Below are 26,614 nucleotides of genomic sequence, written 5' to 3'. Positions count from 1 at the left end.
TAAACTATTTCTACTCAGTATTGAAAAACAGCAAAACTTGCTGTTAAGAGAGGACATAAGCTAAGACTGAGATATTATAATTGAATGCTAAGAAATGTCTCTGTCTTCAGATGTTGTGGCCTCATGCTGTTACCTCAAATTAATTAATTTAAGTGCGGAAACTGAGATTTCTTTCTTTGTCTCTCTCCAGCGTGCAGCTCTGGGTCCAAATGTCTCTCGGATAACTCTGGAGACTTTCCTGGCTTGGAAGAAAAGGAAAAGGCAGGAGAAGGTTGGACACATTCAAACATTGTAGTAACATCAGGTTGTCAGAGCCAAGTCCCCACTTTTTCCCTGATATTATTAAAGACTTGATTCCTCGGGGGGTTTTCAATGACTGAAATCATTAAAGCTTTTTCATATATTTTTGTCAAGATATACTTGATGTTTTTGTTTTATCAGGTGGACAAAGCAAGGGAGGAAATGGAGAAGAAGAAGGCTGACTTTAAGGCTGGCAAATCTCTGGTGGTGAGTGCAGTGGTTGTGAAATTTCACCTTGGCAGCGGTGCCGAAGCAAAAATGTCCAAACGCAATTTGTATTATTATCTGTATTAATTATCTGCAGGTGAGCGGCCGTGAGGTGTTCGAATTCCGCCCAGAGCTGGTTGATGATGACGATGATGAAGCTGACGACACTAGATATGCCGACGAAGAAGAAGAGGAGGAGGAAGAGGTAATTGTGAAATTTCCAGCAATTGCATAATGCAATAAACTCACAGATTTGGTTGGAGGCAGTTTGAAAGAAGCTCTGTGTTTTAGAATAGACAAAAACCTCCCACAGTCTTGTTTTTCTGTAGTCTGTGAGTTTATATTGATTTCAGCTCTGTGGCTCTCACACTTGAAATGAGATGTCCCCGCACAATAACCTGTGTTTGGTGTCTAATATAGTTTGCGTTGTTGGTATGAAATATAAATGTTTTGATGTTGGCATGCAGTGTGTTGGTGTTACCACTTCAAGCGATTTATTTTAGTTTCTCTGTGAGGTCAGTGTAGTCAGGCAGATATGTTAAGGTACTGATTTATACTGGAGAACAAGCATTCAAATATGAAGCCAGTATTTCAGTATTTTATAGCTGGTGAAAAAAGACTTATAGGTGAATAAATATTAATATTACTGATAGTATTAATGATAGTTGAACCTTCTTACCAGTGATTGGTTGAGCCATGCACATCTGTACCACATATCGAGACAATGTCAGTGTTTTCTTTAGTTAAATCCACACATGCAAGTCTCCCAAAATTCCCTTTTTGACAGTTGTCTTATTGTTGCTTTTCCAATGTAGTCACAATGGTTTATGCTTCCTAGCTAGACTAGTATTCAGATATTTTCTAATTTTATGGAAAAGGAAAAATGTATACATCAAAGATAAGAATTTTAATATTACTTTTTTTTCTTGCAATTTTATTTGGACACTAGAGTTTTTTAAAATTCACATTTCCAGCCCTTCCACGTTTTTTCTTTTCTTTCTTTCTTCTTTTAAATTTCAGATTGATACTACAGACATCCAGGACATAGACTTATCTCGCTTTGTTCCACAAGAGGTCGACAACACAGGTATTACTGTAGCATCCATGGACCGGTTCACCTCTAGGAATAAGACAGAGACGACGGAATCAGACGACGGTGAGAGAAAAAACACACTGGTCAAAGTTTATCCCTTTTTTGTAAGAGAACAAACACAGTACTTCTGAGTACTTCTGATGAACAAACGTCAGCTGTGTGAGTAGCATTTTTTTCCCCTCCTGCTTGCAGAGGAACAGCTGAACGGAGCTTGTGGTGGCGCCGAGGCCAACGGGCTTTCAGAGGAAGAGGGCGGAGGGGAGGATGGAGGAGGGGAGGATGAAGAGGAAGAGGAAGTACCGGTAGATGAAAACCTGTTCACGGGAGAAGATCTGGAGGAGCTCGATGAAGAACTCAACACACTGGCGCTGGAAGACTGATGAGGAGGGAGCAGGAGGTAGAAGTCATGATGGACTAAGTGGCAAAGGGATGGGACTGATGGATGCATGGAGCTAAACATCAAAGAGACCAGACGTTTGAATGATTTTAAGTTTCAGAGACTCCAGTAATAAAGCCTGATTATATCTTGACATCACTGCCTGTCTCTGCCCTCTGTTTTCACCGTACATCATTCTGTCCTCTGGGTGTCCAAATTTCCACGGCAGGGCCAACTCCACGCATCTCTGCCGAGGAGAACTTTGCTGTGGTTGCACACTTTTTGTTGCTTTACAAACTTGATGGCTTACACTGACATTTGGTAAATTAGGCTTCAAGTGTTTCTCTACTTGATCAGTAAAATATTGAATATATTGATTTAAGGGAAGTGTATCAGATTTAAAATTAAAGAGCTATACCTGTTAGACTGTATTATTAAACCAGACTTCAGTGGCGAAGAAGTTATACAAGTGGAAGGTGAACACAACTCACCTGCTCTCATGCCAAAAAGCTTTAGTTAGGAGATGCACTTTTGTGATTAAAGTAGATTCAAGATTTCAAGATTGTTTTCCCTTCAACAGATCCACTATTTCATTTAGCTGAGGTCACAGCTCTGCTGAAAAAATCTCTTATTTTTAGTAAAAAAAAATGTTTGAAGGAAAGGTCCAAACTGAGCTTCTTAAATGTCAGCTCCCTGATCTGAGACCAGATTTGTTCCCAGTGCCAGCCTGGTATTGTAAATAATGTTCTCATGAGTTGCCTAAAAATAAAATAAAATTACTGTACATCCAGTGTCCGTCTCTTTTTGGATGTCATTGCTAAATAGCTTGATGCTGTCCCTTTTCTGTTTAACACCCATATTTCAGTGATTGTTGTCTGCTCCCCTCCTGTTGTGTACCATAAAATAAAAGCAGTGTATTTTCAGTGATTCAGGGTTATACTTTATGCCAAACCCACTCAGTTATTTATAATATCTATATGTTGAAATCCAAGATTGCTCTTAAGCCAGAACAGGAGACTAGATAAAGCGCTAATTAAGAAAACATGTATTTCTGAAAATGCAACCTAAGTAAAAATCCACCCAGGTTTTTAGTGTCAGATATATGCACATGGGTGAATAGCCAAGTCAAACAGGGCTTCCCCCTTTAGAGCATCAGAGGGACACTGCAGGACAAAGACAAGTACAACAGAAGGAAATGAAGACCCGGTATCCAGATGGTCTCTGGGTCATCATCACATATTTTTTTAAAAACTACAAACTGAATGCATGACCTTTTAATTTAGCAAGCTTCTTAGCATAACAGGAGAAATGATGGTTTTATAATTTATTTTTTATTAGCTGTTCAGTTAATATGTTGTAAAAGAAGAAATGAGACAGACAATGTGTTCAACTATATTTTTATTGACAAAAAAAAAAAGGTTTCACAGTCATTCAAATCACCACCTTTTAACCGAGACCTGCACAGGCTACAGAGCGTACCATCAGACAAATAAGGAGGACCAGATGTGAACTACAAACTGTCCACATCCAGCTTTATAAAGCCTGTTTTTCACAGCTTATCAGTAAACTGCAGCCTCCTGCCTGCAGATTTTCATAAAGTAAAATGCTGCACACTGCTCGAACCATGAGACTTCTCACGTCAGCGTTTCTTAAATAATCTGTTAAATCAAAGAGCAGTGTCGAGGCTGACATTTTGCACTTAGAAAGCACGAAAGTATGACACTGACCACAAACTACACAATTGCTATTCACAGACTGTTTACGATTAAGACTTCAGTTTATTAGTGTTATAACACTGGAGCGTCCTATCAGTGAGTCGCTGCAAGGTCACTGACCGGGAGTAAGGTCAGACAGGTGTCAAAGGTCGTGTCAGAGGTCGGGAGAAGGTCTTGATATCGGTCTGTCAGGTCAGGTGTCATTGTGTCATGGCAACAGTCGCCTGGGGAACAAGAAGCTGCAGTGTTATTCACAGGAAGAGAAACGACTGTCATCAGAAACTTCTTGACATCTTGTTAGAGTGTCGCTTTTGTGACTCATGAGGAGAGAGCTTCACAGGAGTGCACAGGTGGGTGACGTGAAGGAGCTCTCACACAGTTTAAGTTGCAAATAAATCATAAAGGGCCTTCGCTGTGGGTAACATCGAGGTTAAATATTCTAAACTAATAACCTGCAATGGAAGCAGAGTAGGGGTGCAAAGCTTGATGTATAATGATAGAACTTTCTAATGATATGATTAATAAATACTCTTTTACTACTTTGAATTCTTTTAGCTTATAATCAGGCTTTGAAAGCCTTCAACACAATTTGAAGACTCTGATCTGTGTTTTTTTGCTTTACTGACCAGACTTAGTATTGCAAGAACACTTATGTACAACACATGCTGTGACATTGCTAATATATCAGGAAAAATCCAGAAAGTTGGTGTTTCCTAGTGTTTTATTTCATAAATACTTTGTTGTCTGTGTAGTGCTTCCTAACGTTTTCTTTTTGCACGTCTACCTGCCTCCATGATACCACCTGTTGGATCAGACATCGCAGCACTGCAGAACTTTCTTCCTTGTGAACTGATGAAGTAGCACTGGTCCTTTGTAGTTGGTTAGCCTGCCTACACACTGAGCCTTTCTTGTCGCTGAACAGACCCTGACAGGTGATGTAGAAAGCCAAGAGTTACGCTTGTTTCCCACTATTACGCAGCTGAGATTTGAACTCCCAGATTACTTCAAGCCGTCACCTCACACTGTCCCTGATCCTTTCCCTTTTTGTACTTATTGTGTTTATATGCTTCATTTTTGATCTTTTGTCGACGTTTGTTAAGAGCGTCTTTACTTTGTGGTCAGTCAACACATATACCCGAAGCATCTGACACTAGAGCACACACACACACACACACACACACACACACACGTGTGTTGGATTAAATAAATCAGAATTCCTAATCAAAAATATAAGAAATTATTCTCGTTGGCAGTGTGTCTGATATTTTCTTAAACAAACATGTAAACAGACAAATTACGTGTACAGTGTATATATTTTGTTTCCAAAATACTTCCAATTGCACATACTGGTGAGCCTGCAGTAGAAGACTGCACACTTACCACTGGTTCGTGTCATGTAGGCTTCAGTAGGTACGAGGACGTTTATGAGATTCCTCTCTGGGAGGATCAGCCAGCATCACCTTCATCTTTACCCCGTTAACGACGCGTCCGTGGAGCGCTGCCATGGCCTCGTCCGCACACTGACAGAGATGAACACAGTGATGAAGAAGAGTTTGAAGTTTACTTACATTCTATTCCTTCATTAATAAAACCCACAAGTTTATCCTCAATCTGAGCTTTACCTGTTTATCTGCATACTTCATGTATCCAACTTTCCTCCCTGGAACCAAGTGGACTTCAATGAGGGAGCCAAAGCGACTAGACAGACAGACACAGGGAGGCACAGACGAACAAATAACATTTAATTGTAAAGCAGGAACATTTGCTAATTCTGTCTGTTTGGTTTAATAGCAGCTTTACTCTGTTATTTAAGAGCACTTAGCCTGATGTTATCATCCACAGCAGTTTGCACTGATTGAGCCAAGAGTCGTGATCAAGCAGACCTTTAACCGTCCCGGTAATGCACTGGTTTTTTTTGTTTTGTTTGTTTTTTACTTTTAGTGATTGAGTCAGACCACAGGGCACTTACCAAAAAACATCCTCCAACACATCGGGGGGCAGCGGGGAGGGGCTGAACACGACAAACAGCCGCTCCTTGGTTTTGCTCTCAGGCGGAGCAAGCTTCTTCAGCGACGGCAGGTTGGCGTCGGTCTGAATTCGAGAAACTGACGAGACAACAGAGAAGCCCTGGTACATACCAACACAGAGAACACAGGATCAGTAATTTAAATGTCACATACTGTTCACACACTGCATATCCCTCAGAAAAGGAGATTCTAGGTTTGATCTGTTGAACTACTTTTAATCTTTATGTGAGCACAGATTTTTAAAAGATCAGCTAATAAGAATTAAAATATAGCTTTTTTAGAAATTTTCTTATTATCATTGCTAAAAAAAACCATCTGAAATGTAAATAAAATGTGCAGAGTAACAAGACGATGACCTGACACAATTTTGTAAATCAGATGTTGAATTAATGACTCACAGGTTTCATCACTTGGCTGCTGGATGGTCCGTTCCAGACCGCTGACATCATCTGTGCTGCAACAAACTGCATGGCCATCCGACCTACAGGACTACACACAACAGCAAACATACAGGCTGTTTCCAGCTGTGGACACGATGGGAAAATTAAGTCTGCCTCAAGCACCCAGCACAGAGGTGCACTGGTCGCTTGTAGGGCTTCGTCTACATGTTATAGCTAAATATAATCACAAGGGGGCAGTGTTAAAACTCTGTGCAGCAACTATAATGAGAGCGACTCTTTTTCATGTTTGTGATGTTAAAGACAGAAGGTGTTTAGAAGAAGAGTGTTTAAAACACTGTGTACTGTGTAGTAGTGCATGCTACTTTAATCTCTGATGGCTTTTTGTGCTTCTTCCTGTGTTGCGCTGTATTCTACTGATGTGTAATTTTCATGTTCAAGCCAACTTGAACAGGAAAGGAAACACTGGTCCTACATTGCATAGTTAGAGATGCTGAGGCATAGCATATTGAGAAACAGCAGGGGGAATGACAGCTGTGCATCTCAGCCCCAGTTCACTGTCACTATATAGTCCACAAGCACCAAATTTAATATCCTGGCCAAGTTAACTAGATCCATATTGTTCAGGATCGTCTTCTGCCTGTTCTTCTGATGTCTTTTACTAGAGAGAGTGTGAAGTTCATGAATAATGCGAGTGTGTATCGCTAACAGCTTTGAGATCACGTAATATTTAAAAAGGCAGTCACGGCACTCTGAAAAAACACTGCCCGGTCACTACAACCCACAGGGGACAACTTTCACCTGTGAATATTTAACAACAAATAAAATGTGGCCAAGAAGGCATGCAGACAAGGTCGCAGTTAATTATCAGTGGCATTTTCGTTCCTATCTTTTAATTTATGGATATATTAACTTTAAAGGGTTTTTCTTCTCTGAGGCTCCAGTAATTTGTGACCCTTCTGCAGGCTCAAAGTTAAACATATACTGTTGTGTAGTTATGTGTGCATTGTGTGTATACCTGCCGCGGTCCTCGCCGTCGTCAACAAAATTTACAACCAGTCTGTTTCCAGGTGGATATTCAAAGCCATTTAGCTTTTCTCTGGCATAAAGTGCTGACCCAAGATTGCTGTAGCGAATCAAAGCATGGCCTGGAGGCAGGTGACACACAGCAAAGAAAAGGTCAGAGTGGAATATTTTACAGTCATCAAAATAGAATGGACCACATCAACATCCACAGAGAACCGATACTGCAAACTAGAGTAAAGCTGATGTAGTGTGTAAAATAACCATCAGCTCCATCCAGTTTTTCAAATGTGAGGGTTTGCTCCTTTTAGCCATCTCATATAATCACAAATACAATATTTTTAGTCACTCTGTCACACTAAGAAAACATTCATGATTAAAATCTTGTCACATCTGTAGAGGATTAAATTGATAACATTGGTGGCTCTATGTTCTGTAAGAGCTTACTTTGAGGTTACTGTTCCCAACAATCTGCTCAGTGTTTAGTGATTCCTTGGCCCAACAGGTGAAGTTGGACAGTTACCGTCCCTGAGCCTCATTCTGCAGATGGTTCGTGTTAAAAGGGGTTTTTTTCTCCTCAATGCAACAGATTCTGACTGGTGTAACATGTTGGAGGTATATAAATAACATTGAACTGTTAACCTTTGTTCATTCCATAGGCATCCCTCTGCAGCTCGCAGTACTCCATGCCAGGTATAATGTCAAAAAGAGAAAAAATCTGCTCTTGATTGAGTGCAATGCGCGTGGACACAATGAGACAGCGTGTGAAATCACCGTGGCGGTAATCTATGACTGTGTAGTTCCCAGGGTCGCCTATACAGAGAAGAAGGACACCAGGGTCAGTACCAAGACAGAGGATAATACTAAGACCTTTACCCTTTCCTTCCTGTGGTAGTAAATTCTGATGACAAAGAAACTCGTACCCAACGTGTACTGGTTCATGGATTCAGAGCCGCCAGCATAATCATTTCTGGCTGCTGCTCCTCCAGAGCTGTAATCTTCTGTTGCTGTCGATTTGCTTCGAGGCTCAGCCAGAATGGCCCTGTAGGCTAATAACATCATTTCCACAGTTTTAAATCATAAACATAACCTTTACTAAGTGTTAACAGAAGTGAGAAGTCACCACAGCTGTAACCGTTCACCAACCATTCTGTATATTTGATGTTCATACAGCTGCTTCTACCAGGATTAATGAACAAGTAAATGAGTTTGGCAGACCTACCTTTGTCGCAGTTCTCTATGGCGAGGGCAGCTTGGGAGGGTTTGTAGTACCTTACGTAGCCGAGGCCTTTACTTTCTCCTGTAAACTTGTTTTTGATGATCACACAATACTCAATATCCCCATACTCCTGCAAAACAGAAAACAGAAAGAATCTAAATGAGCATTTAGGGGTGTCAGTGAGTTCTAGAGAGCCTCAATTAAGATGGCCTAAAAGAACACACTATATACGCTAAGCATAAGTGGTCTGTATACAGTTAAAGCATGTTTTTTGTTCTTACTTAACAGAAGTTTATGCATTTTTAGGCCATTTGATAGACAAATATAAATATATTTAGCTTAGAGCAAAATACTTTAATCACAGTCCTGGTGTAGGTTCTTTGGTAGATGGCCAAAACCTCTGTAGGTGAGCACAAAAATATTTTTCATAAAGGAAACACAATACTGACATTAAAACACAGGCAAACATAGAGCTGCAGAACCACAAAAGAAGAAGTATTACTTTGAATGTTTCTTTGAGGTCCTCTTCTGAGAAGGATTTGGGGATCATGACAAAAATCCTGGTCAGCTCCTCATCCTCAACATCTCTGTGTCTCGTTGATGACCGTGACTGGGCTATAAATACCTGAAGAGCCAACATTTGCAAACAAAGAGACACAAATTATGCATTAAAATAGCGGACGATACACGTTAATTGTATATTTTCGAAGAAGAATCGCAACTATGATATTTTCTTATGTAAAGTTAAGAATAAGATTTATCCCTCGCCAATAAATATTCCATGTTTTGTCTTCTCAGTTCCAAATATTTAAAATTTAAACAGCATTTTGCACAGAAGAGTGAGATTGTAGATAATTAAGGTTCCGTGAACTGAAAGCAGCTAACGATCACGCCCCTTTAGCTTGCTAGCTATACGCATATTATAAATCGACCGTCTGAACTGAAGCAGACAAAATATAATCTTTTTGGAGACCTAACCATTGACATTACCTTCACAGGTTTAGTCCCTTCCACCAGGACTTTTCCGTGCATTTCTTCCATGGCCAAGCAGGCCTGAGAAGACTTGGCAAACTTTATGTAGGCAATGCCTTTGGACTCCTTTGTCTGCTTGTCTTTGACAACCCAGACCCCCTGAATGTCCCCAAACACGTAGAAGCTTTCCCGCAGCTCATCTTCAGTGATGGACCGACTCGTCACCACGAACAGTCGGCTGTTGGGAGGATCGTCGAGGTTTTCGGGCACCTGTTTGGAGGGATACTCCTCCATCTTCGCTTCCCTGTAAACACTAGTGATGTGTCGGTCGCGAACGAAATGGCTCTTAGATCCGAATCTTTGACGTGAATGACGCGAGACGGCTCCTTATCGCGAGCCATGTTTTTTTTTTCCTTCTCTCATCCTCTCTGGAATTTTTTTCCGCTTCACTCCACATGCCAGCCTTGTGTTTTGCGCTGGGAAGAGGGGGGAGGGGCGGTAGTTACACAGTAGCACAGGAACAGAGCTTGAGGGAGAGACAGAGAAAGAAAGCCAGGGACAACAACTCACATTAGAAAGGTATAGTAGTCATCCACAACTATTTTCAGTTGCGGATGATAAAGGATTCAGAAGGTTTATTCATGCAGGCCTATATGACAGAGAATGTGCATCTTCTTTTTGTTTTCATATTTTAATTTATATTTAATTGTGTTGTGGTTTGCAGTGTTTTGTGTTGTTTCATTTTACATTTGTTTGAAAGGAAAGGGCTGAAAATTTAAATAGTTAAAAGTTGAACTGTGACTAGTTGGTTTTTGTATTATATGATTTATTTATTACATTTTATGTAATAAAAAAGTATATTTATAAAAGTATATTTACGTTGGCCCCTAGAGACAAAGCATGTACAAACTTCAAAACACGTACAAACCCTGAAGCACGTACAAACTCCAAAACACGTAAAAACTCAGAAGCACGTAAAAGCTCCAAAACACATAAAAACTCAGAAGCACGTAAAAACTCCAAAACACGTACAAAACACAACAGAAATGCTCCAGAATGCTAGGCGCAGTGTTGAGCTTTTGTTACTTAGAGGCTACACAAGCCAGCAAGTACTAACGACCGGATTTGGTGTGTGGTAGTAACAGGTTAATGAACTTTTTTTTTTTTAATTATTTGAATGTATATGAGTGCTTGTGTATAAATACACAAACAATACACATATGCTTTTAATTGTGTAATTTAAGTGATCTAGGTAGCTCTGTTTTGGAAGTTCAGTTAACGCTAGAAATGTGTTTTGGAGTTTGTACGTGTTTTGTCTCTAGGGGCCACTGTATATATTTATATATAAACATATATAAATAAAAACCACTTCTTTTACATTAGTAATTCTTTTTGTGCATAATTTTATATTATTGTTAATAATAAATTAATTAAAGCAACAAAACAACCTGAAGAGGCGGTTGGGAGCCGAAAGAGCCGACTCTTTTTAGTGAGGCGAGCCGAAAGAGCCGGTTCTCTAAAATGATCCGGAAATCCCATCACTGATAAACACAGCAGCGTTGCTTGCAGTTGTTAATGCTGCCTTCATGTGCTCCGCGGCAATTTTTTAAGTAAAATATAACGCTCTCGTTATCTACGTGTTTTGAAAGAAAAAGCTTTTGGAAAAGTAAATTCCTTCATTAACATTATTTAGATTGAGACTTAAAAATTCACGACTTACCGCTTGTAGTAGCCATTTGCAAGCATTTGAAAAAGTTATGAATCAGAGAAGCAATGAAATTGAATCGTGCATAGAGAATGTTTATAAGGCATGAGATTAAATCTTGTTTTAGTACTTTTGTTTTAAATCTTTAGAAAGTGAATTGCTTTGTTCACTGTCAAATGAGAACTTTAGAGAATTAATTGTAGAAATTCCGACAGTTTTAAATGCATCCGCGGCGCTGATGACACGTATTTGCGTTTACTGCCCTCTGCAGCACGGGAAGGAGAAATGCAGGTGTTACAAAATACCCTGGTGTTACGAAAAGATGCTGCAGAGAGGTTTTGTAACTAACACGTTAATTAACATGAGTAATGGGACTTATCACCAAACGAGAAGCCCTGATGGTTTATTAATCCTATTAATCGTGTTCTATAAATACTTGACACAGGATTACACTCATCAGGGATCAGCTGTGAAATAGTTACCTGAGCTCTTTCTGTCTATGGAACGCCAGGACTGCCATAATGAATTAATTAAATACACCATTAAATAATTAATTAAATGTGTCAATAATTAATTAAAATTGGAATTAATTAATTAAATAAATAGTTATGACACATGTAATTAATTAATTATTGACACATTTAATTAATTATTTATGTATTTCACATTTTAATTAATTATTGACACATTTAATTAATTAATTATTGACACATTTAATTAATTATTTATGTATTTCACATTTTAATTAATTATTGACACATTTAATTAATTATTGACACATTTAATTAATTATTTAATGATATATTTATTTATTTCATTTTGGCAGTCCCGGCGCCTGGCTCTCGTCATGAAATAATTTTATCTGTCAGCCTCACCCATCAAACTCAGGGGGCGGGGTTAACGCTGCCCATGCAGCTTCTCTAACATTTGATTGGTTGCCGTGCAAAGTAAGTCAAAACAGGTCGATCCTAGATAATCGATTGCTTGTGTAGACTTGGGGCAGCCAGTTATCCCAGAATGCAGATCAAATCACAGGCAGCAATGGTGGTGGTGTAGTTTTAAAATACCCCGTTTTTCTGTCACCAGCTACACTTTTAACAGTGTTTTAGCCGCGAATGTCGCGCCGTATGTCTGGTCAGGTTGTCAACATAGAACATGCTTGCAAAAGTGCTCAGATGTTTTCAGAGATTTCACTAGCTCTGCTAACAGTTAGCATGCAGAGCGCACCGAGGGGGTACATTAACCGGTTTGTTTACATATTCCACTCTCCGTGTTCCACATGTTGCATTCGCAGATTCTCATTTTCACCGAACGATCGTCTCTTTCCGCCTGGTCTTGTGTCTCTGTGCTTTTGTAACATAAAGAACGAGCTGACATTTTTCTCACGAAACCAGCGATCAGCTCAGCAGACCCTCAGTTTACCTGCATGCATCCTCCTCCTCATCTGTCAGCTGTTTAACACCTGCTGCTAATTCAAGAAACAGCCTAGTTACCTGGTGATAGTCACAGTTTAACTGGGCAGCCGGTGCTCGATATAAAGCAATGTCAGCGCATTTTTCTGCACAAGATAAGTAAATATAGTGTTTTCCCCGAGCGCAGAGCTGCTGGAGCTCGTTTCCTTACAGAGCACTTTATAGGCGAACAGCTTCATCAGCGGCTGATGTCCAATCACCGGCACACAGCTTTCAAACCTCAGCTGAGTTTTAGCTCTCAGTGGACTTCATTCACTCAGGTTCTGTCTGTCGGGTCACGTTTACTTCGCTGTTTTATTTACAACTGAGCAAATCGGTTTGGCTGAGGTTAAAGTTACGTTTCATAACTGCATAGTTTCACAGACGTTTAATGGTTCACTGGCACATGTGTTAGACTGAACTATCATCTAAATATCATCTGTTTTTTAATAGTTATTCAACTGTATTCTAAGCACCAGCTGTCTGTTAGAATGTGATTTTTTTTCTCTCTCTGTTGGCAGAGGTATAAAAATGCGCAGGAAAATCTGACGTGCATGGCGAACTTCACCGACGATATTTAAGGAGGAATAAACACACATCAAACATAAATGAACCATTTGCCTGTCTCCATAATTGAGAGAATTTTCTCTTCTTATATCAACACTCTCTCTCTCTCTCTCTTTTTTTTTTGCTTTTTCGGTCATGTTATGTTTACCTGTCAAAGGCTTGTTACAAACTATGAAACACATTGTGCAGACTTCTGGATGTTAGAAAAAAACGAATACTGCTCATGAATGAGACTAAAGGCAGGAAGGTGTCCTTTAAAACTAAACATGTTAATAGGACCTCCCTGTTTATATCATAGTTTATGATATAGCACGTGTATTTCAGTAATAGCCTGCTGAGGCCACTATACGTGCTGGCCTCATATCAAATGTGAAGGCAGACTGAGTCTATGTTTGACGTTTGTTTATATCTAATCTTCCTTTTCAAACATTTAAACAGCAGCGAGTCTGCAGCTGAGGGAATACAAATTCAAATTGTCGGAACAGGTTTGCTCGTTTCTTGGATTCATTTGGTGATTTATTAAATGTATAACTGTAATTCTAATCTGCTGCTGAGTCTCTTACACTTTTCTTTATGCTGTATATTTTCACGTCTCTGGAATAGTTGGCAGTTAGATAGTCAGCTGGGAAACTCATGGAGCTGAGGATATCGTGGATATGCTGACCTCGCTGCGTGGTGTACAGAGCGAGGTCAGCATGATTAATATTCACAATAAAAATATTAGCCGAACATCATGAAGTCTGTATGTGTTTCATAGTGTCGAACAACCTTTGTACAGTTAAAGCCAGCAGTTACTACATGACGGAAACACCAACGTTATCTCTTTTATGTGTTTATACACAGGTCACGCTGATTACTGAACAAAAACCCAAAGATCAGATGTTAAACAGATTTGCTCTCTCTCCTCCTTAAACATTGTGGCATGAATAAGGCACGGCGGGACCACAGAGCGACGTTCAGAGCCAACTTTATTTGATTCACATCACACCACACCACCACCAACCCCTGAGTCCCCGTGTTTTAACACGGCGGGCGTGATTGCGGATGCCGTGCAGGTGCGTCCGCACGGCCCCGCAGACCACGCCCCACCACATACCCCCATCGCCCGATTGAGGCCGGGGAGTGATCCGGCCAAACCTACTCCCCCCCGCGACCTGGGGCGAGACTCGGCCCCTACACATCGGCGCCCCAGCCCCCGACCAAGCGACGGGGAAGCGTCCGTTCTGGTGGCCGCCCGCGCATCCAGCGGCAACGACGAAGCTGGTCCGGAGGTCGGCCGCGTAGCAAGCGGACACGGCCCCACCGGCATGGCCGTGTGCTCCTGCACACAGGCGGCTGGGCAGACGCCAGGCGCGCAGAATCGACTGGTGGCAGCGAGGCTGGACTAGCCAGCCCGCCGATCCCCGGCCTAGCGGGGCTGTCCCGCTCCTCTGCCTCCAACTCCGGCTGCACAGGCTGCCCTGGAGCAGGGACCTCCGTCTCCCCGCACAGCTGCTCCGCCACCGCCTCCGCCACTCCCGTTTGGAGCGGCTCCCCGCACTGCGCCTCCGCCCCCAGCAGGCACCGCCCCTCGCCCCCCTCCGGGTGGAGCGACTCCTCTGCCTCCGGCAGGTGTAGACCCTCGCCCGCCTCGTCCTCGGCCTCCGATTGGAGCGGCTCCTCCACCGCTCCCGGCAGGAGCAGCCCTTCACCCGGCTGCTGCTCCTCCTCCTCCGGCAGGCTCGGACCCCCGCGTGGCTCGTCCACCACCTCCGGCTGCCGAGGTGACCCACACGGCTCCTCCACTGTCCTCGAGACACACTTGTGGGGGTGGCGCCCAGGCCCAGAGCAGCGCTGCCAGCTCTGCCATCTTCCCCAGGTGGCGTTCGCTCTCCTGCCGCAGCTCCTCCTGTTGGCGACGCACCTCCGCCGCCTGCTTCCGCTGGGTGGCCGCTATTTCGGCCACCATCTCGGCCAGCTCTTTCCTTTCCTGGCTCTGGTAGGTACCCGCCATGCCGCCTCCTGGGTTTCGGCACCAATGTGGCATGAATAAGGCACGGCGGGACCACAGAGCGACGTTCAGAGCCAACTTTATTTGATTCACATCACACCACACCACCACCAACCCCTGAGTCCCCGTGTTTTAACACGGCGGGCGTGATTGCGGATGCCGTGCAGGTGCGTCCGCACGGCCCCGCAGACCACGCCCCACCACAACATGTTTTTAATGTTAGTTATAATTCAGAATTGGCGACTGAAACACGTAGGACACATAAGAACGTCAGGAAATAAACACCGATAAATATAACCTCAGTAAAAGAAGTCAGCGGGGGTTACTACAGCTGTGTACCGGGGCCTGCGCTTTGTCGGTGGGATTGCTTGCGAGGCGAGCGGGTCTATCCCACGCTTTGCCGTGAGACTGGGACGACATCTCCGAAATCATCGAAACACTTTTGCAAAGAGGCTGTATCTTGACAAACCGACCAGACACATGAAGATTAAACCACTACATTCTCGGCTAAAAAAATATTAAAACGGTATTTGGTAACACACAAACAGGGTTTTTCAAAGCTCAGTTCTGTTAGCTTCCACATGCCGGTTGTTGTGTGCTAGAAACAATGGCCACCAGGCCAAAGCAATGGTTTTGACTCGATCAGCGTTAACCCCGCCCCCTGAGTTTGATGGGTGAGGCTGACAGATAAAATTATTTCATGATGAGAGCCAGGCGTCAGGACTGCCAAAATGAAATAAATAAATATATCATTAAATAATTAATTAAATGTGTCAATAATTAATTAAATGTGTCAATAATTAATTAAATGTGTCAATAATTAATTAAAATGTGAAATACATAAATAATTAATTAAATATGTCAATAATTAATTACTTAAATGTGTCAATAATTAATTAAAATGTGAAATACATAAATAATTAATTAAATGTGTCAATAATTAATTAATTACATATATCATAACTATTTATTTAATTAATTAATTCCAATTTTAATTAATTATTGCCACATTTAATTAATTATTTAATGGTGTATTTAATTAATTCATTATGGCAGTCCTGGCGTTCCATATCTGTCTGCCTCTGTGTGTGTTTAGTTAAAGAAATAAGAGGGAGCTAGCCCTTCGTTACAGATGATAGAGTTAGTCACATTCGTGCTGGGGACAGGCGACCAGAAAAGTTGTGGGGTTATATCTATAATGTCAGACCATGATATTTAAATAAAACACGTGCTGTTAAAATATGATGTGCTGTACAGGAGGTAGAATATTATTTTTGAAAGCATCCTAGTTTTCATGTTCGTGCGCGCGCGCGCGCGATCGCTGGTGTCTAGGTGTATTTTTAGGCGCTTACGGGTCACGTGCTGAATGACCCTTCTGAGCACAAACGTTTAGATTTTATAGCCACTTTCTGTCATAGTATTCCAGTTTCACATGTTGTGAATGTTGATCGCTATATTTCCTTGTGTTTAATAAAACAAGTCTTTTTTACTATCCTGGGGACACATAGGGTTACCTTGAGAAAACACTCAAGGGTTATCACTTAACCTTTTTATTTATTTATTTATTTTTTCATTTTCTTTTGTCTTTCATGTTTAATATAAATATCATTTAGGCACATAAACTTCACTTCGCGAGTGAGGGTTCATTTTGGGATAAGGATGTAGAGTGCAAAAGGCAATGTAAGAAACTACAAGTAGAAGACATAAAAAGAAGAAAATATAATTTATTTAATAATTTGTAAACATTATGCGCACATTTTCTATTCGTAATTGGTTTGTGGAGAGTACATGTACCTAAGTGTGTACGATCATTGAGTGACTTATTAAATTACGTGTCAGTTTTGTTAAATTAAAAGGCTATCTTTGGTTACCAAGTTAAACGTGGAGTACTTTCGGTTGCCAAAATCCTTCACGAAACTTCTCCAGAAAAGCAGGTTCAGTTTTCCCCATAAAGGCTCTGGAGGAAATGCGACAAGATTCTTGGGACCTGTGCTAAAACTCCCTTTCGTGTTCTTGCTCTCAGCCTCGTCGCCTTGCGTGTACACACATAACAAGACTTAGTAAAACCTTACATATAGACACGAAATTAGTGTTTCTGTGTTTAAATTGTATTTTTTTCATAAAAAGTAAACGACTTCTTTATACAAAATTAAAGCTATGACATGGATGAGGATACATATTGATATTTTGCTCTTTTCTATTTATTTTTTATTTATTTATTTTTCTTCTACTGTACCTTTCTGCTGAGTGACTGTCTTCTGCTCGTCAAATACATTTCATTGCGATGTTGACTTTGTGCTAACTTGCATATGACAAATAAAACTGAAAACAAAAAAACATAGAAATGATACTACACGACACGTAATGGTTAAGCGGTAATCTCGCGGCACGTGATTGGCTGTGATGACGTCGAAAGCCGGTGCCTTTAAAGTGAAGTGACCTTCTTTGCGACCGTCACAAACTGCTTGTCGGCCGAGGCTGAGACGGTTACTTACCTACAGTAGAGTATTTTTAACCCGACATCTTCTCATAAAAAGGTAACATTTCATACTTTATAAATGTATTTACAGGGGAATGGAGGTTATATTATAAGTAACAGGATATGAGTCGCAACAGTAGTATGTAGCAGGAGTTAGCGCCCACGTTGGTGAATAGCCGGTTGTGTTCTCATTGCGTAGTCCGCTATGGGGGAATAATAAGGTAATTTACACGTTATAGACATTTTACATGGGCTCTTGTGTGATTTGGGAAAATATTTGGGCAACACAGCAGCTTTGAAGTGCAATTTCCGTACGCCGACATTGAAGCATCCTTGACAGCCCCGGTGGGCGACCCATACCCGGCTTATCGTACTACTAGCACGATGGTCGGCCCAAGCTGAGTTCAGGCTGAGCTTGAGTCAGCGATTCGAAGCGTCAAAATCAGGCGAAAATGCCACGTAGACCGCGAATACACGTTGATACTTGTTGTAAAGGGTGTATGCCCTTGATATTACGTGAGGGGGATGTCATTCAGCCGGCTGCCGCCATGTTGGAGGCTACGCGGCAAACGATGTGGTGCGGTTCGTCTCTTAAGAACTAGAATGAGAAAATTAGCCGCTATGTTATGTAATTACTAAAATACTGGCCGTTTAATGATAGCTGATAACTAAAATGTTGATTTGTAGGTAGTTTTAATGAAAAGGGGGCGGTAGAAGGATTTTGGGGGACCGGGGGTCATGTTAGTGGTGTTGCACTAAAATGTTTCCCCCAGTGATGATAGACCATCATTTTTAACCTCGAAACTCAAAGTAGAAGCGACTTTATGGCAGAAACACCGGTCGGATCTCTGCCACTGGTGCTCTAGTAATTACAGCACGTTTTCCGCTAAGCACATTAACCTTGGCTCCCCTCGGTAAACCTTTTGCCTCATGGCGCAATATCATTAAAAAGGTCCTCCTTTACTCGCCAAACCTGGCAACCTGTCCCCCCTGGAGTAACTCGAGCTGAGGCCCTTCGTGGCTAGTCCAACGTGTTTTAAGGGCGGTGTAGTTTCGGCTTCCTGCGCTGCTTCTGTCAGCTTTCCGGGTAATCTCGGCGTCGTGCCAGCGCACAGGGCAATGCGATCACTTACCTGAATGCATTGTAAAGTTAGAGCCAACGATAAAGAAATGGTAAAAGTTATGGAGTTGTGTCCTTAAGTGACCTTCACAAAATGGCGCTGGGGTCAAATTAGAGCTTTAAGCTTCCTAACTGGGCTATGGATAGAAGACTGTCTGGTGTATTTAAAGAGCCCTTCATAATTCTGTATACTTTTACTTTTTAAACTCCTTTTTCATCTCATTCTGTTCTTTTTCCTGTTGGCTTTGTTTCTCCAGTCAACTATGGGAGACGCTGAAAAGGGAAAAAAGGTTTTTGTCCAGAAGTGTGCTCAGTGCCACACAGTAGAGCAGGGTGGCAAGCATAAGGTGGGCCCCAACCTCTGGGGTCTGTTCGGAAGGAAGACCGGACAGGCAGAAGGCTTCACTTACACAGACGCCAACAAGAGCAAAGGTGAGTTCACTGGGTCTCTGAGAAGATTATAAATACATTTGTATGCTAGATATAGAAGGGAGACTGACATTGTCTGAAATCTAAGTTATTTTAAAGGTTTTTAAATTGATTTTAGGGGACTTTCTCTGGAAACTGCCTCGCTTGACTAAGTGTGTAGACAGAGGACAATGACTTGCATCTAAACCTCTATGTTCACAAATGTTTTTGTTTTTTTTATTCAGAAGTCTTTAAAGGGCTATTTCGTGTTTATATGTTGTCTCAGTAGCTTACAAGCTAAAGATTTTTTCTGTCTTTTTTTTAAAACCATTTTATTAATTTTAATAAGGCAAAGGATTCCCATTTAAGCATCTATATTAAAAGTAGTCAAGCTTTTTTTTTCTTTTTTTTCTTTAGGGCTTTAAAAGTCTCATATCATCCTCCGTTTTCACATTTTGAGGCTTGCACGTTTTCAGCTCAAATCACACACAGTTTGTACCTGAAGGTGTATCTCTGGTCTTTCTCACTCTTGAAGTAAAGTTAATAAAATGATCTCCTGTGGCCCTTTTTGGAAGAGTGCCACATCTTTCTTGCCACTGCCTTGGATGCTCTGATGGGAAAAAAAACCCCAAAACAACATAACAACCTGCTGAGGTCGTTATGTTATGCAGTGCACATTGACTATAATGGTGTTGGATTACTTGAACATTTCTTTCACATTTTGCAAATGACAAAGCCATTTTAGGTTTCATAAAAGGTCTCATGACACTCTTTCACTGTGCACACAGGCCTAAAGATCCCTGCGATTTTTAGCACCCTCGCCATTTGTTTTCTCTATAAATCCTGCTGAAGCTGGGGGCCAACACGCTCAAAGTCCTTTGTGTAAAACTGCCCCTCTGTGGTGCTTTCCTTCCTTCTGTAACTTTCCCCTCCCAACTTCAAACTCAAGAAGGGGCAGGTGTGTGATATCAGTCAAGATAATGGTAGATGCGATAAAGACGTGTTCTCGTAGCTTAGCAACAGTAAGCGCTTGAGAGAAGTACTCTTAAAGGTTATGGGTGTTTAAGGACAAAAGGACGGATCTTTAAAATTTCCGCTATTGTCTCAGTGTGACTGTTTTGGCATCGCAGCCTGCTGACACTAACAGATATCCTGTATTTGTGGTGAAGCAGTATGTCATCTGACAAGCCATCAGATACTTAAATATTTGGAGTACACAAACAGTTTGTACAATAAACTATTCAATTGCTACAAGACTGTTTAGAGTTGTAACAAGTCTCTAGTGAGATTCATTCAGAAGAAGCAGGCAAATGAGTGGGAAGTGTTAGGTGACATTTATTTTCACCTCAGTTAATTCGTTTTGAGTCTAAACTAGACTTATATAAATGGCAGCTTTAATTCCTTTTTTTTCTTAAAGATTGTATACAAGCTAAATGCTTTTTATTAATGTGGCCTCTTTAAAGCCACACATTAAACTGGTCACTGATACTTGGCGTCACCTGCTTGCTACTTGACTCATTGATGACCATTTTCCCTCAGGTATCATTTGGGGTGAGGACACTTTGATGGAGTACCTGGAGAACCCCAAGAAGTACATTCCTGGAACCAAAATGATCTTTGCTGGCATCAAAAAGAAGGGAGAGCGCCAAGACCTCATTGCATACCTCAAGTCAGCAACGTCATGAAAAGATCACTGAGATCACAATATTTAATGTAATTTTAATGTTTTTTTCTGCCATTACACATTAAATATGATTTTATGTTTAGCCATTTGGACAGACGGTTAATGTATGTTCTCAGACTGGTGTTTGCTGTAATTTTCACTTCCTGTTAAGGTCAGATGAGTTTTGAGCAGCTGTTCAAGTGACCAAACATAAAACCAGAGTCCTGTTTTCGTTGAGTCTGTACGAGTACATACTAATCACATTATTTAAAAAATCTCTTGGGAGGATGGGTCTTCTCTCATTCTTTTCCATGACAACATGTGTCTGGTATTTTGACTAACAGAGCTATCACCATATACTTTATTTTCAAAACGATGAATAATAAAATTCATCTAATATCAGCTACATGAAAGTGAAACGGCAATGAAGCCTGTGTGGAGTTTTGGTGGAAACTGGTGCTGATTTTGAATCTGCCCTCAGCATTCATATTCAAGTTGTGAGTGTCTGACCTTTGCACAAATGTGATTAAAGACTTCTACCTGCTGTGAATGCTCTTAGTTTGTTGTGGACTGAATTTGGGAAATACCGCTTTTGTTAACACTCCTGAAACTGCCCCTCTGAGCTCCTGTTTTTACCCCCTGCCTGTCATCAGGCTCCTTTGAAGTTTTTAAAGATTTCTTGCTAAAGGTGATGTATTTATCTGCCTCCTTACAGCCAAGAATTGTGGGGTTGTATAAATATTACATTGATGCCTTGAAACCCACCACCATGCGGAGGTACAGTGAAATCAGCTGGCATACAAGCATCACGAGCTAATATTGTGGCGTGACTTTATAATGTAGGGTAACTATTGTGGGCACCATCTGGACTGAAGGAAGATGTTATTTACCTGGTTTCACAGGCAGGACAGAGTTGGTTTAATTTCTTTTACTGTAATTGGTGTTTGACTGTAATGTGGTAGCTGAATGTTGTTACAGATAAGATGGTTAAGGATCAATTAAAAGAAAACGTACAGACATGTAAAAACGACTCTTCATTTCATGGTGTTTGTCAGGAGCTGACAGCTTGTCCCTGCAGCCGGGTGATGTTCTGCTCTTTTAAAAATCCCTCCAGAGTAAAGGCAATAAACATCACTGGTCTTATCAAACCAGTAATTTTTATTAAAGATAAGACCAGACTAATTTTACAGTTGCCTCAGCCGATTTGTTAAACAAATATGAAGCCAAGCATGACCCTAAATGTGGATTTGACATTTTTGTGTTCAGTTCATCTTAAAGCGAATTAAAGACGCCGTGGTGAGCAAATATGTGTAAATCTTATATTATCAGTGTAGTAAGTTACATCTGCTACTGTAATAACACTATTTGGAGTCTTGTTTCCTGTATGTATATGTATATATATATATATATATGTATGTGTATATATATATGTATGTGTATATATATATTTATATATATATATATATTTATATATATATATATAAATAAATAGCAGATTAGACATTGAATATATCCACTTAAAGTAACATTTTGTGGTGCACTCCCTGTCTCTTTAAAGAGAGTTGAACTCTCAGTCATACCCAGAGGGCCGCTCTTGCTGGTAAGGTGTCAGTTTACTGCTCATGAAGTCATTCTAGAAAGACAGTCAGCTGATGGCAGCCCAGGCCTTGCTTTACCTCTGGATCAAAGATCAAGTAAGAGCAGAGACGTGACTGGATTTGTCTTCAAACAATGTCTCTGTATGCTGCCTGGAGACAGAAGGCTGAGTAAATTTAGTGTTTGAACTCTTAGGCTGTAAACTCATTACATTATTTAAGGATCTAGTTTATGGAAAATCTAATTAGAAGAGCCCTTTTCTTTGCCCATATTACACCTCTCCATAAACTATGTTGGTTTTGAAAGAGAAGCTGGGACGCCCAGAACAAGTTGATGAGGATTTGGAGACACCTGCTGGCCCATGAAGATAATACACAACAAAATGCCTTTTATGATACTTCATTGTTGAAAGATAGAGGGGCATAATGTTCTGAACCTCAGATGGAAATAAGGTAAGGCAGAAAATACCAATCCTCTGAGAGGCTGATAGGTTCAATTTAATGTCACAATAAACCTACACATACAAATACATCTTTAAAAAACAAATAAATGAAAAGCACAAAAGTGATAAAAAATACACTAATTCATCATCAATTCAGGACAGTCATGCTGATAAAAGACAGCATCATTGTAAGGAAGCAGTGATGTGTGAGGGGCAGAGTAGGCAAAGGACTAACAGGGACGTGTACTGTTCAAAACGTGGTTTTTATTTTATCTACAAATATGAAAACAATCATCAAAAACACAGCAAAGAAAATAAGTTGTTCTAAGAAATAAGTATAAAGGAGTTAGCAAAAAAACCAAAAACCACAACGCATAACAGACTGTAAAAGAAACAGCCATAATAATAGAATAGTATGTAGCTCAATAAAATAGAATTGTTCATCAATATACTTTGAGGTTGTATTATATTTTACAGTGTCCACCAGGGGAGGGTCCAACACTCAATTAAATTCTGTTTCCATGGCACCAACATAACACCACAACAGCCACCTCAAGTTTATTTGTGTTGTAATGCAAAGATCCTGCAATATTAGATAATGAGACAATCCTTTATGAGCAGCACTCGCCATGGTGGGAAGGAAAAACAATTCTTTACTAGGAAGAAACCTCTGGCAGAACCAGGCTCAGGGAGGGAGCAGCCATCTTCACAACTAGTTGGGGGCCAAGGGGGAAGAAAATACAAAAAACAAGACACAGAGAGACAAGGACACAATGCAAACTGTGAGGCAGAGTGAATAACATGCAGTACTAGCACATAAAGACATGGGGAGTAGAGAAGAAGTGCATAGTACGTGATGGAAAGTCCTCCAGCAGCCTATCTAATCGGTGGTCGGAGTCACTTAATTCAGCTGTAACTATAAATTTTATCAAAAGGAAACCTAAGGAATCTGGTTCCACAGAAGAAATGAAGATTCTTGCTTTTGGAAACTCTAGGAAGCACAAAGTAAGCCCACAGTCTGAGAGCAATGTGCTCCATTGGAATAATGTAGTACAGTGAGATGGTTAAGATAGATGAAATACAGTAATGGGGTCTAATACTGAGGTCAGTAGAAGAGAAGCAGTCTTAAGTATTTTTTTTCTCTAGTTGTTATAATTTTATTAGCAAGAAATTCAACAACAGTTTTTAAACTGGTCAATGAAAATACACCAACCTTTTGGCCTTTGAGCCATTCCAGATATACTCCACTGCTCTTTAGATGCTCTCCACTTTGAAAAAAATTGGCTGGATTTTCTTGTAAACCATATTGAGACACGCCCCTCTTCTTCTCTTTGTAGTTTCACTTCATATTTAATGTTGAGAAACATTCTTTTACAAGATATGTGTTGTTGTGCCTCTGCAAATATTTCTGTGCAACTTTTAGAGTAATTGAGACACCTTTCTATTCAGGTTAGCTGACAGTGTGACAACTTAGTACTACATCAGTGCATATCAATGCTTCCTGTGACAATACCCCATCAGCCTTTCAAGGCTGAGGGACAAAAATGACGGTTCACTATTCTTCTTATGACCAGCAGGGGGCGACTCATGATTGTAAAATGAAGTCCTCTTGTGGTGAAGTCCATGGTCTCCTTGGCTCTATGACCTCAGTAAACATTTTGCTCTGTTGCCAGTTCATATCTCATTTAATCATTTTGTTAATTTGTTTTAATTTCAGCCCCTGTTATAGTCAAAAGGAATCTTTAATATGTAGTCTATAAGTTTAAGTCTGTCATGACCTATGAGAGTATAAGATTGCAACAAGATAGAAGTTGAGGGAACTGTAGGATGAAGGTGGCCTGAATTAGAGTTTTAAGATTTTACATATTTATGAAGTCTTTTGTTTTTTTTTTCAATTATGCACTCTAGACTCTTTATCAGTTGCTCCTTTTGCAATGCTCTGTTATATGGTTATATATTATATGGCAAAAGATTAAAAGTACAAATAAACTGCTCTTTTAAAAAGAGGATCAGATTTGACAAATGTGATTTTTCAAATCTCTGAATTCTCATCTCTATTTAGATTATCGGATCAAACGACCATCATACACGTTCTAAGAAAGATGAAATACAGTTTCAATAACCTGTCAAGGCGTTCATTCCAAATTTGCTCCAGGACTGGTTTCAGGTGCTCTCAAATGGAAATCCTGACAAAACCAGTTGGTTATGTCAGGATTTCCATTTGAGAGCACTTGTGTGGATGTGGAATTTCAAATCCATATTAAGACTCCAACCCTCTTCCTGTGCTTGAAGTTTCACATCAATCAGCATTTCATTTCACAGTCTGATGCATTCTTCTCAAGTCTGGAATTAAGATAGCAAGATGGTGATGGGAATCCACTAAGCTCAAGGATTCAAATTAGGACTTTAGTTACTTAGTCTGTCTTTGTCCTAGCACCAGTGAAACATGGAAATGAGTGGTTCAGACTCCTCTTTATTTAATTCAAATCACTATTTTGTTTTTACAATATTCAAATGTCCTTCTTCCACTTCTAGTATCCGTGTGTTCTGAGGGTGTAATAAACAACTCAAGGAAACACACGAATCACTCAAGTCAAAAAAAATATAAGTTTGTTTCAGCTGCAGTTTCTGACAATTTACAATTTATCATGTACTACAACAGGACAGACTACCAAAGGGTGCACTAAGCCTTACTCCTAATAATCAGAAACAGTGATAGCATTGACATGACAGATGGCAGTGACCTGGTTTAAATATTTAGTCCTGCATTATTAAAAATCTTTGTTTTGGTGGTACACTCTAAAAATTAAAGCTGGCATTTACTTAAAATTTTTGATGCAATATTTTTATACTCAAAAATATTGAGAAGATTGGAAACCAGTCAAATCTCTTAAATATACTTGATCGATTGAATAACTAAAGCTTAAACAAATTAATTTGAAATGAATAATTGTAATTGGTACAGTAACATAAAAATAAGTAAATATAACTGAAAAAAATGAGTAGATAATACTGAAATGCTTGGTAAATGTAACTGAAAACAAGATGGTCATTTAATATAAACATTTTTTTCCATTTACTTAACTGAACTTAATCAAAATTGGAATAAAATTAAATATGAATTTTATTGTATTTCACTGGTAGTTCTAAGTAAGTGTGTGTTTCATAATACATGTATGAAAAATGACCACGTGTTCTGTCCTCACTAGACGTGGGCTTGACTTATATTATCCTGTTTGACAGACAGTGAACAGAATGAGAAGAAAATGCTTACTCAGATTCTTCTTTACTTTGATTTGCATCTCCAGTTTACAATGCCATGTTACTTTGAGTTTCATATACATGGTATCCTTTATCCATTTTCTTTATCTCTCCTTTCTCTTTTTGTAAAACTAAATAAGCACAAAGCAGATAATTATCTTCTCAATCAGTGAACACACATAATGTACTAATTGAGACTTAGTTTTAATGACAACCAGCAACAACATAAATCTTAATGTTGCCTAATTTAAACATAAACGTCAACTTTAGTAAACTAGCATTATTGCTCATAGCAAGTTTGCAAACACATGCTAATATATAGTTGCTAGCACACAAATAGCTATACAAATGAGTAATAGGCACACAGCTGAAACAGTTACTCAGTATACTCACATTACACATACATCTCAATTTAAATAGGTAAGATTATGATACGTAACGGAAACTTACAGGTATGCGTGGGCAAAAGTTTCACCTCCACTGCACACTTGAAGCAAACTAGCTGGGCATAACAAACTTCCCAAGTACCAACTGAGGCCACAAGAGGGTGCCAAAGCATACGAAACAAAAGCATATTATTCAAGCTATGACAACACACGCTA

General features: G+C 40.1%; 3 protein-coding genes across 6 annotated transcripts; 2 read left to right on the top strand and 1 right to left on the bottom strand.

The window, feature by feature from the left end:
* The first annotated feature begins 79 nt into the window (after positions 1 to 79).
* On the top strand, positions 80 to 2,001 carry LOC113035029 (zinc finger CCCH domain-containing protein 15-like). The gene is made up of 5 exons (XM_026190267.1): positions 80 to 271; positions 442 to 507; positions 605 to 712; positions 1,528 to 1,663; positions 1,793 to 2,001. Exons 1-5 carry the CDS (start codon positions 95 to 97, stop codon positions 1,978 to 1,980), a joined length of 675 nt encoding a protein of 224 aa, XP_026046052.1. The 5' UTR covers positions 80 to 94; the 3' UTR covers positions 1,981 to 2,001.
* Positions 2,002 to 3,356: 1,355 nt separating this feature from the next.
* Positions 3,357 to 9,738, bottom strand: LOC113035253 (RNA-binding protein 45-like). 3 transcript variants are annotated; one of them, XM_026190697.1, is made up of 11 exons: positions 9,349 to 9,738; positions 8,861 to 8,983; positions 8,362 to 8,488; positions 8,063 to 8,188; positions 7,782 to 7,952; positions 7,135 to 7,264; positions 6,117 to 6,207; positions 5,661 to 5,818; positions 5,314 to 5,389; positions 5,072 to 5,211; positions 3,357 to 4,616 (listed from the first exon to the last, which is right to left on the bottom strand). In XM_026190697.1, exons 1-10 carry the CDS (start codon positions 9,622 to 9,624, stop codon positions 5,095 to 5,097), a joined length of 1,395 nt encoding a protein of 464 aa, XP_026046482.1. In that variant the 5' UTR covers positions 9,625 to 9,738; the 3' UTR covers positions 3,357 to 4,616; positions 5,072 to 5,094. The 3 variants fall into 3 exon arrangements, with proteins under 3 accessions (XP_026046482.1, XP_026046481.1, XP_026046483.1); XM_026190696.1 differs by having other exon boundaries at positions 3,357 to 3,915; positions 9,349 to 9,737; XM_026190698.1 differs by having other exon boundaries at positions 3,357 to 3,915; positions 7,914 to 7,952; positions 9,349 to 9,737.
* Positions 9,739 to 17,456: 7,718 nt separating this feature from the next.
* Positions 17,457 to 21,740, top strand: LOC113035255 (cytochrome c). 2 transcript variants are annotated; one of them, XM_026190701.1, is made up of 3 exons: positions 17,457 to 17,580; positions 18,900 to 19,074; positions 20,590 to 21,740. In XM_026190701.1, the coding sequence occupies exons 2-3, from the start codon at positions 18,906 to 18,908 to the stop codon at positions 20,733 to 20,735; spliced, it is 315 nt and encodes a 104-aa protein (XP_026046486.1). In that variant the 5' UTR covers positions 17,457 to 17,580; positions 18,900 to 18,905; the 3' UTR covers positions 20,736 to 21,740. The 2 variants fall into 2 exon arrangements, with proteins under 2 accessions (XP_026046486.1, XP_026046485.1); XM_026190700.1 differs by lacking the exon at positions 17,457 to 17,580 and adding an exon at positions 18,344 to 18,695.
* The last annotated feature ends 4,874 nt before the right edge of the window (positions 21,741 to 26,614 follow it).

The sequence above is a fragment of the Astatotilapia calliptera genome, chromosome 13, assembly GCF_900246225.1.
Source record: "Astatotilapia calliptera chromosome 13, fAstCal1.2, whole genome shotgun sequence".
In the NCBI taxonomy this organism is placed as follows: Eukaryota; Metazoa; Chordata; class Actinopteri; order Cichliformes; family Cichlidae; genus Astatotilapia; species Astatotilapia calliptera.
This window is presented reverse-complemented; position numbering and strand designations above follow the sequence as displayed.

Bases quoted from the DNA above. Each gene is read 5' to 3' on its own strand.
- LOC113035029 (XM_026190267.1), top strand. From the start codon at position 95: ATGTCTCTGTCTTCAGATGTTGTGGCCTCATGCTGTTACCTCAAATTA. The intron at 272-441 runs GTTGGACACATT...TTGTTTTATCAG, and splicing joins AAAGGAAAAGGCAGGAGAAG to GTGGACAAAGCAAGGGAGGA. The intron at 1,664-1,792 runs GTGAGAGAAAAA...TCCTGCTTGCAG, and splicing joins GACGACGGAATCAGACGACG to AGGAACAGCTGAACGGAGCT.
- LOC113035255 (XM_026190700.1), top strand. From the start codon at position 18,660: ATGCATTGTAAAGTTAGAGCCAACGATAAAGAAATG. The intron at 18,696-18,899 runs GTAAAAGTTATG...TTGTTTCTCCAG, and splicing joins GAGCCAACGATAAAGAAATG to TCAACTATGGGAGACGCTGA. The intron at 19,075-20,589 runs GTGAGTTCACTG...ATTTTCCCTCAG, and splicing joins AGACGCCAACAAGAGCAAAG to GTATCATTTGGGGTGAGGAC.
- LOC113035253 (XM_026190697.1), bottom strand. From the start codon at position 9,624: ATGGAGGAGTATCCCTCCAAACAGGTGCCCGAAAACCTCGACGATCCT. The intron at 5,390-5,660 runs GTAAGTGCCCTG...CTGTCTGTCTAG, and splicing joins GTGTTGGAGGATGTTTTTTG to TCGCTTTGGCTCCCTCATTG. The intron at 5,212-5,313 runs GTAAAGCTCAGA...CATCTCTGTCAG, and splicing joins TGAAGTATGCAGATAAACAG to TGTGCGGACGAGGCCATGGC.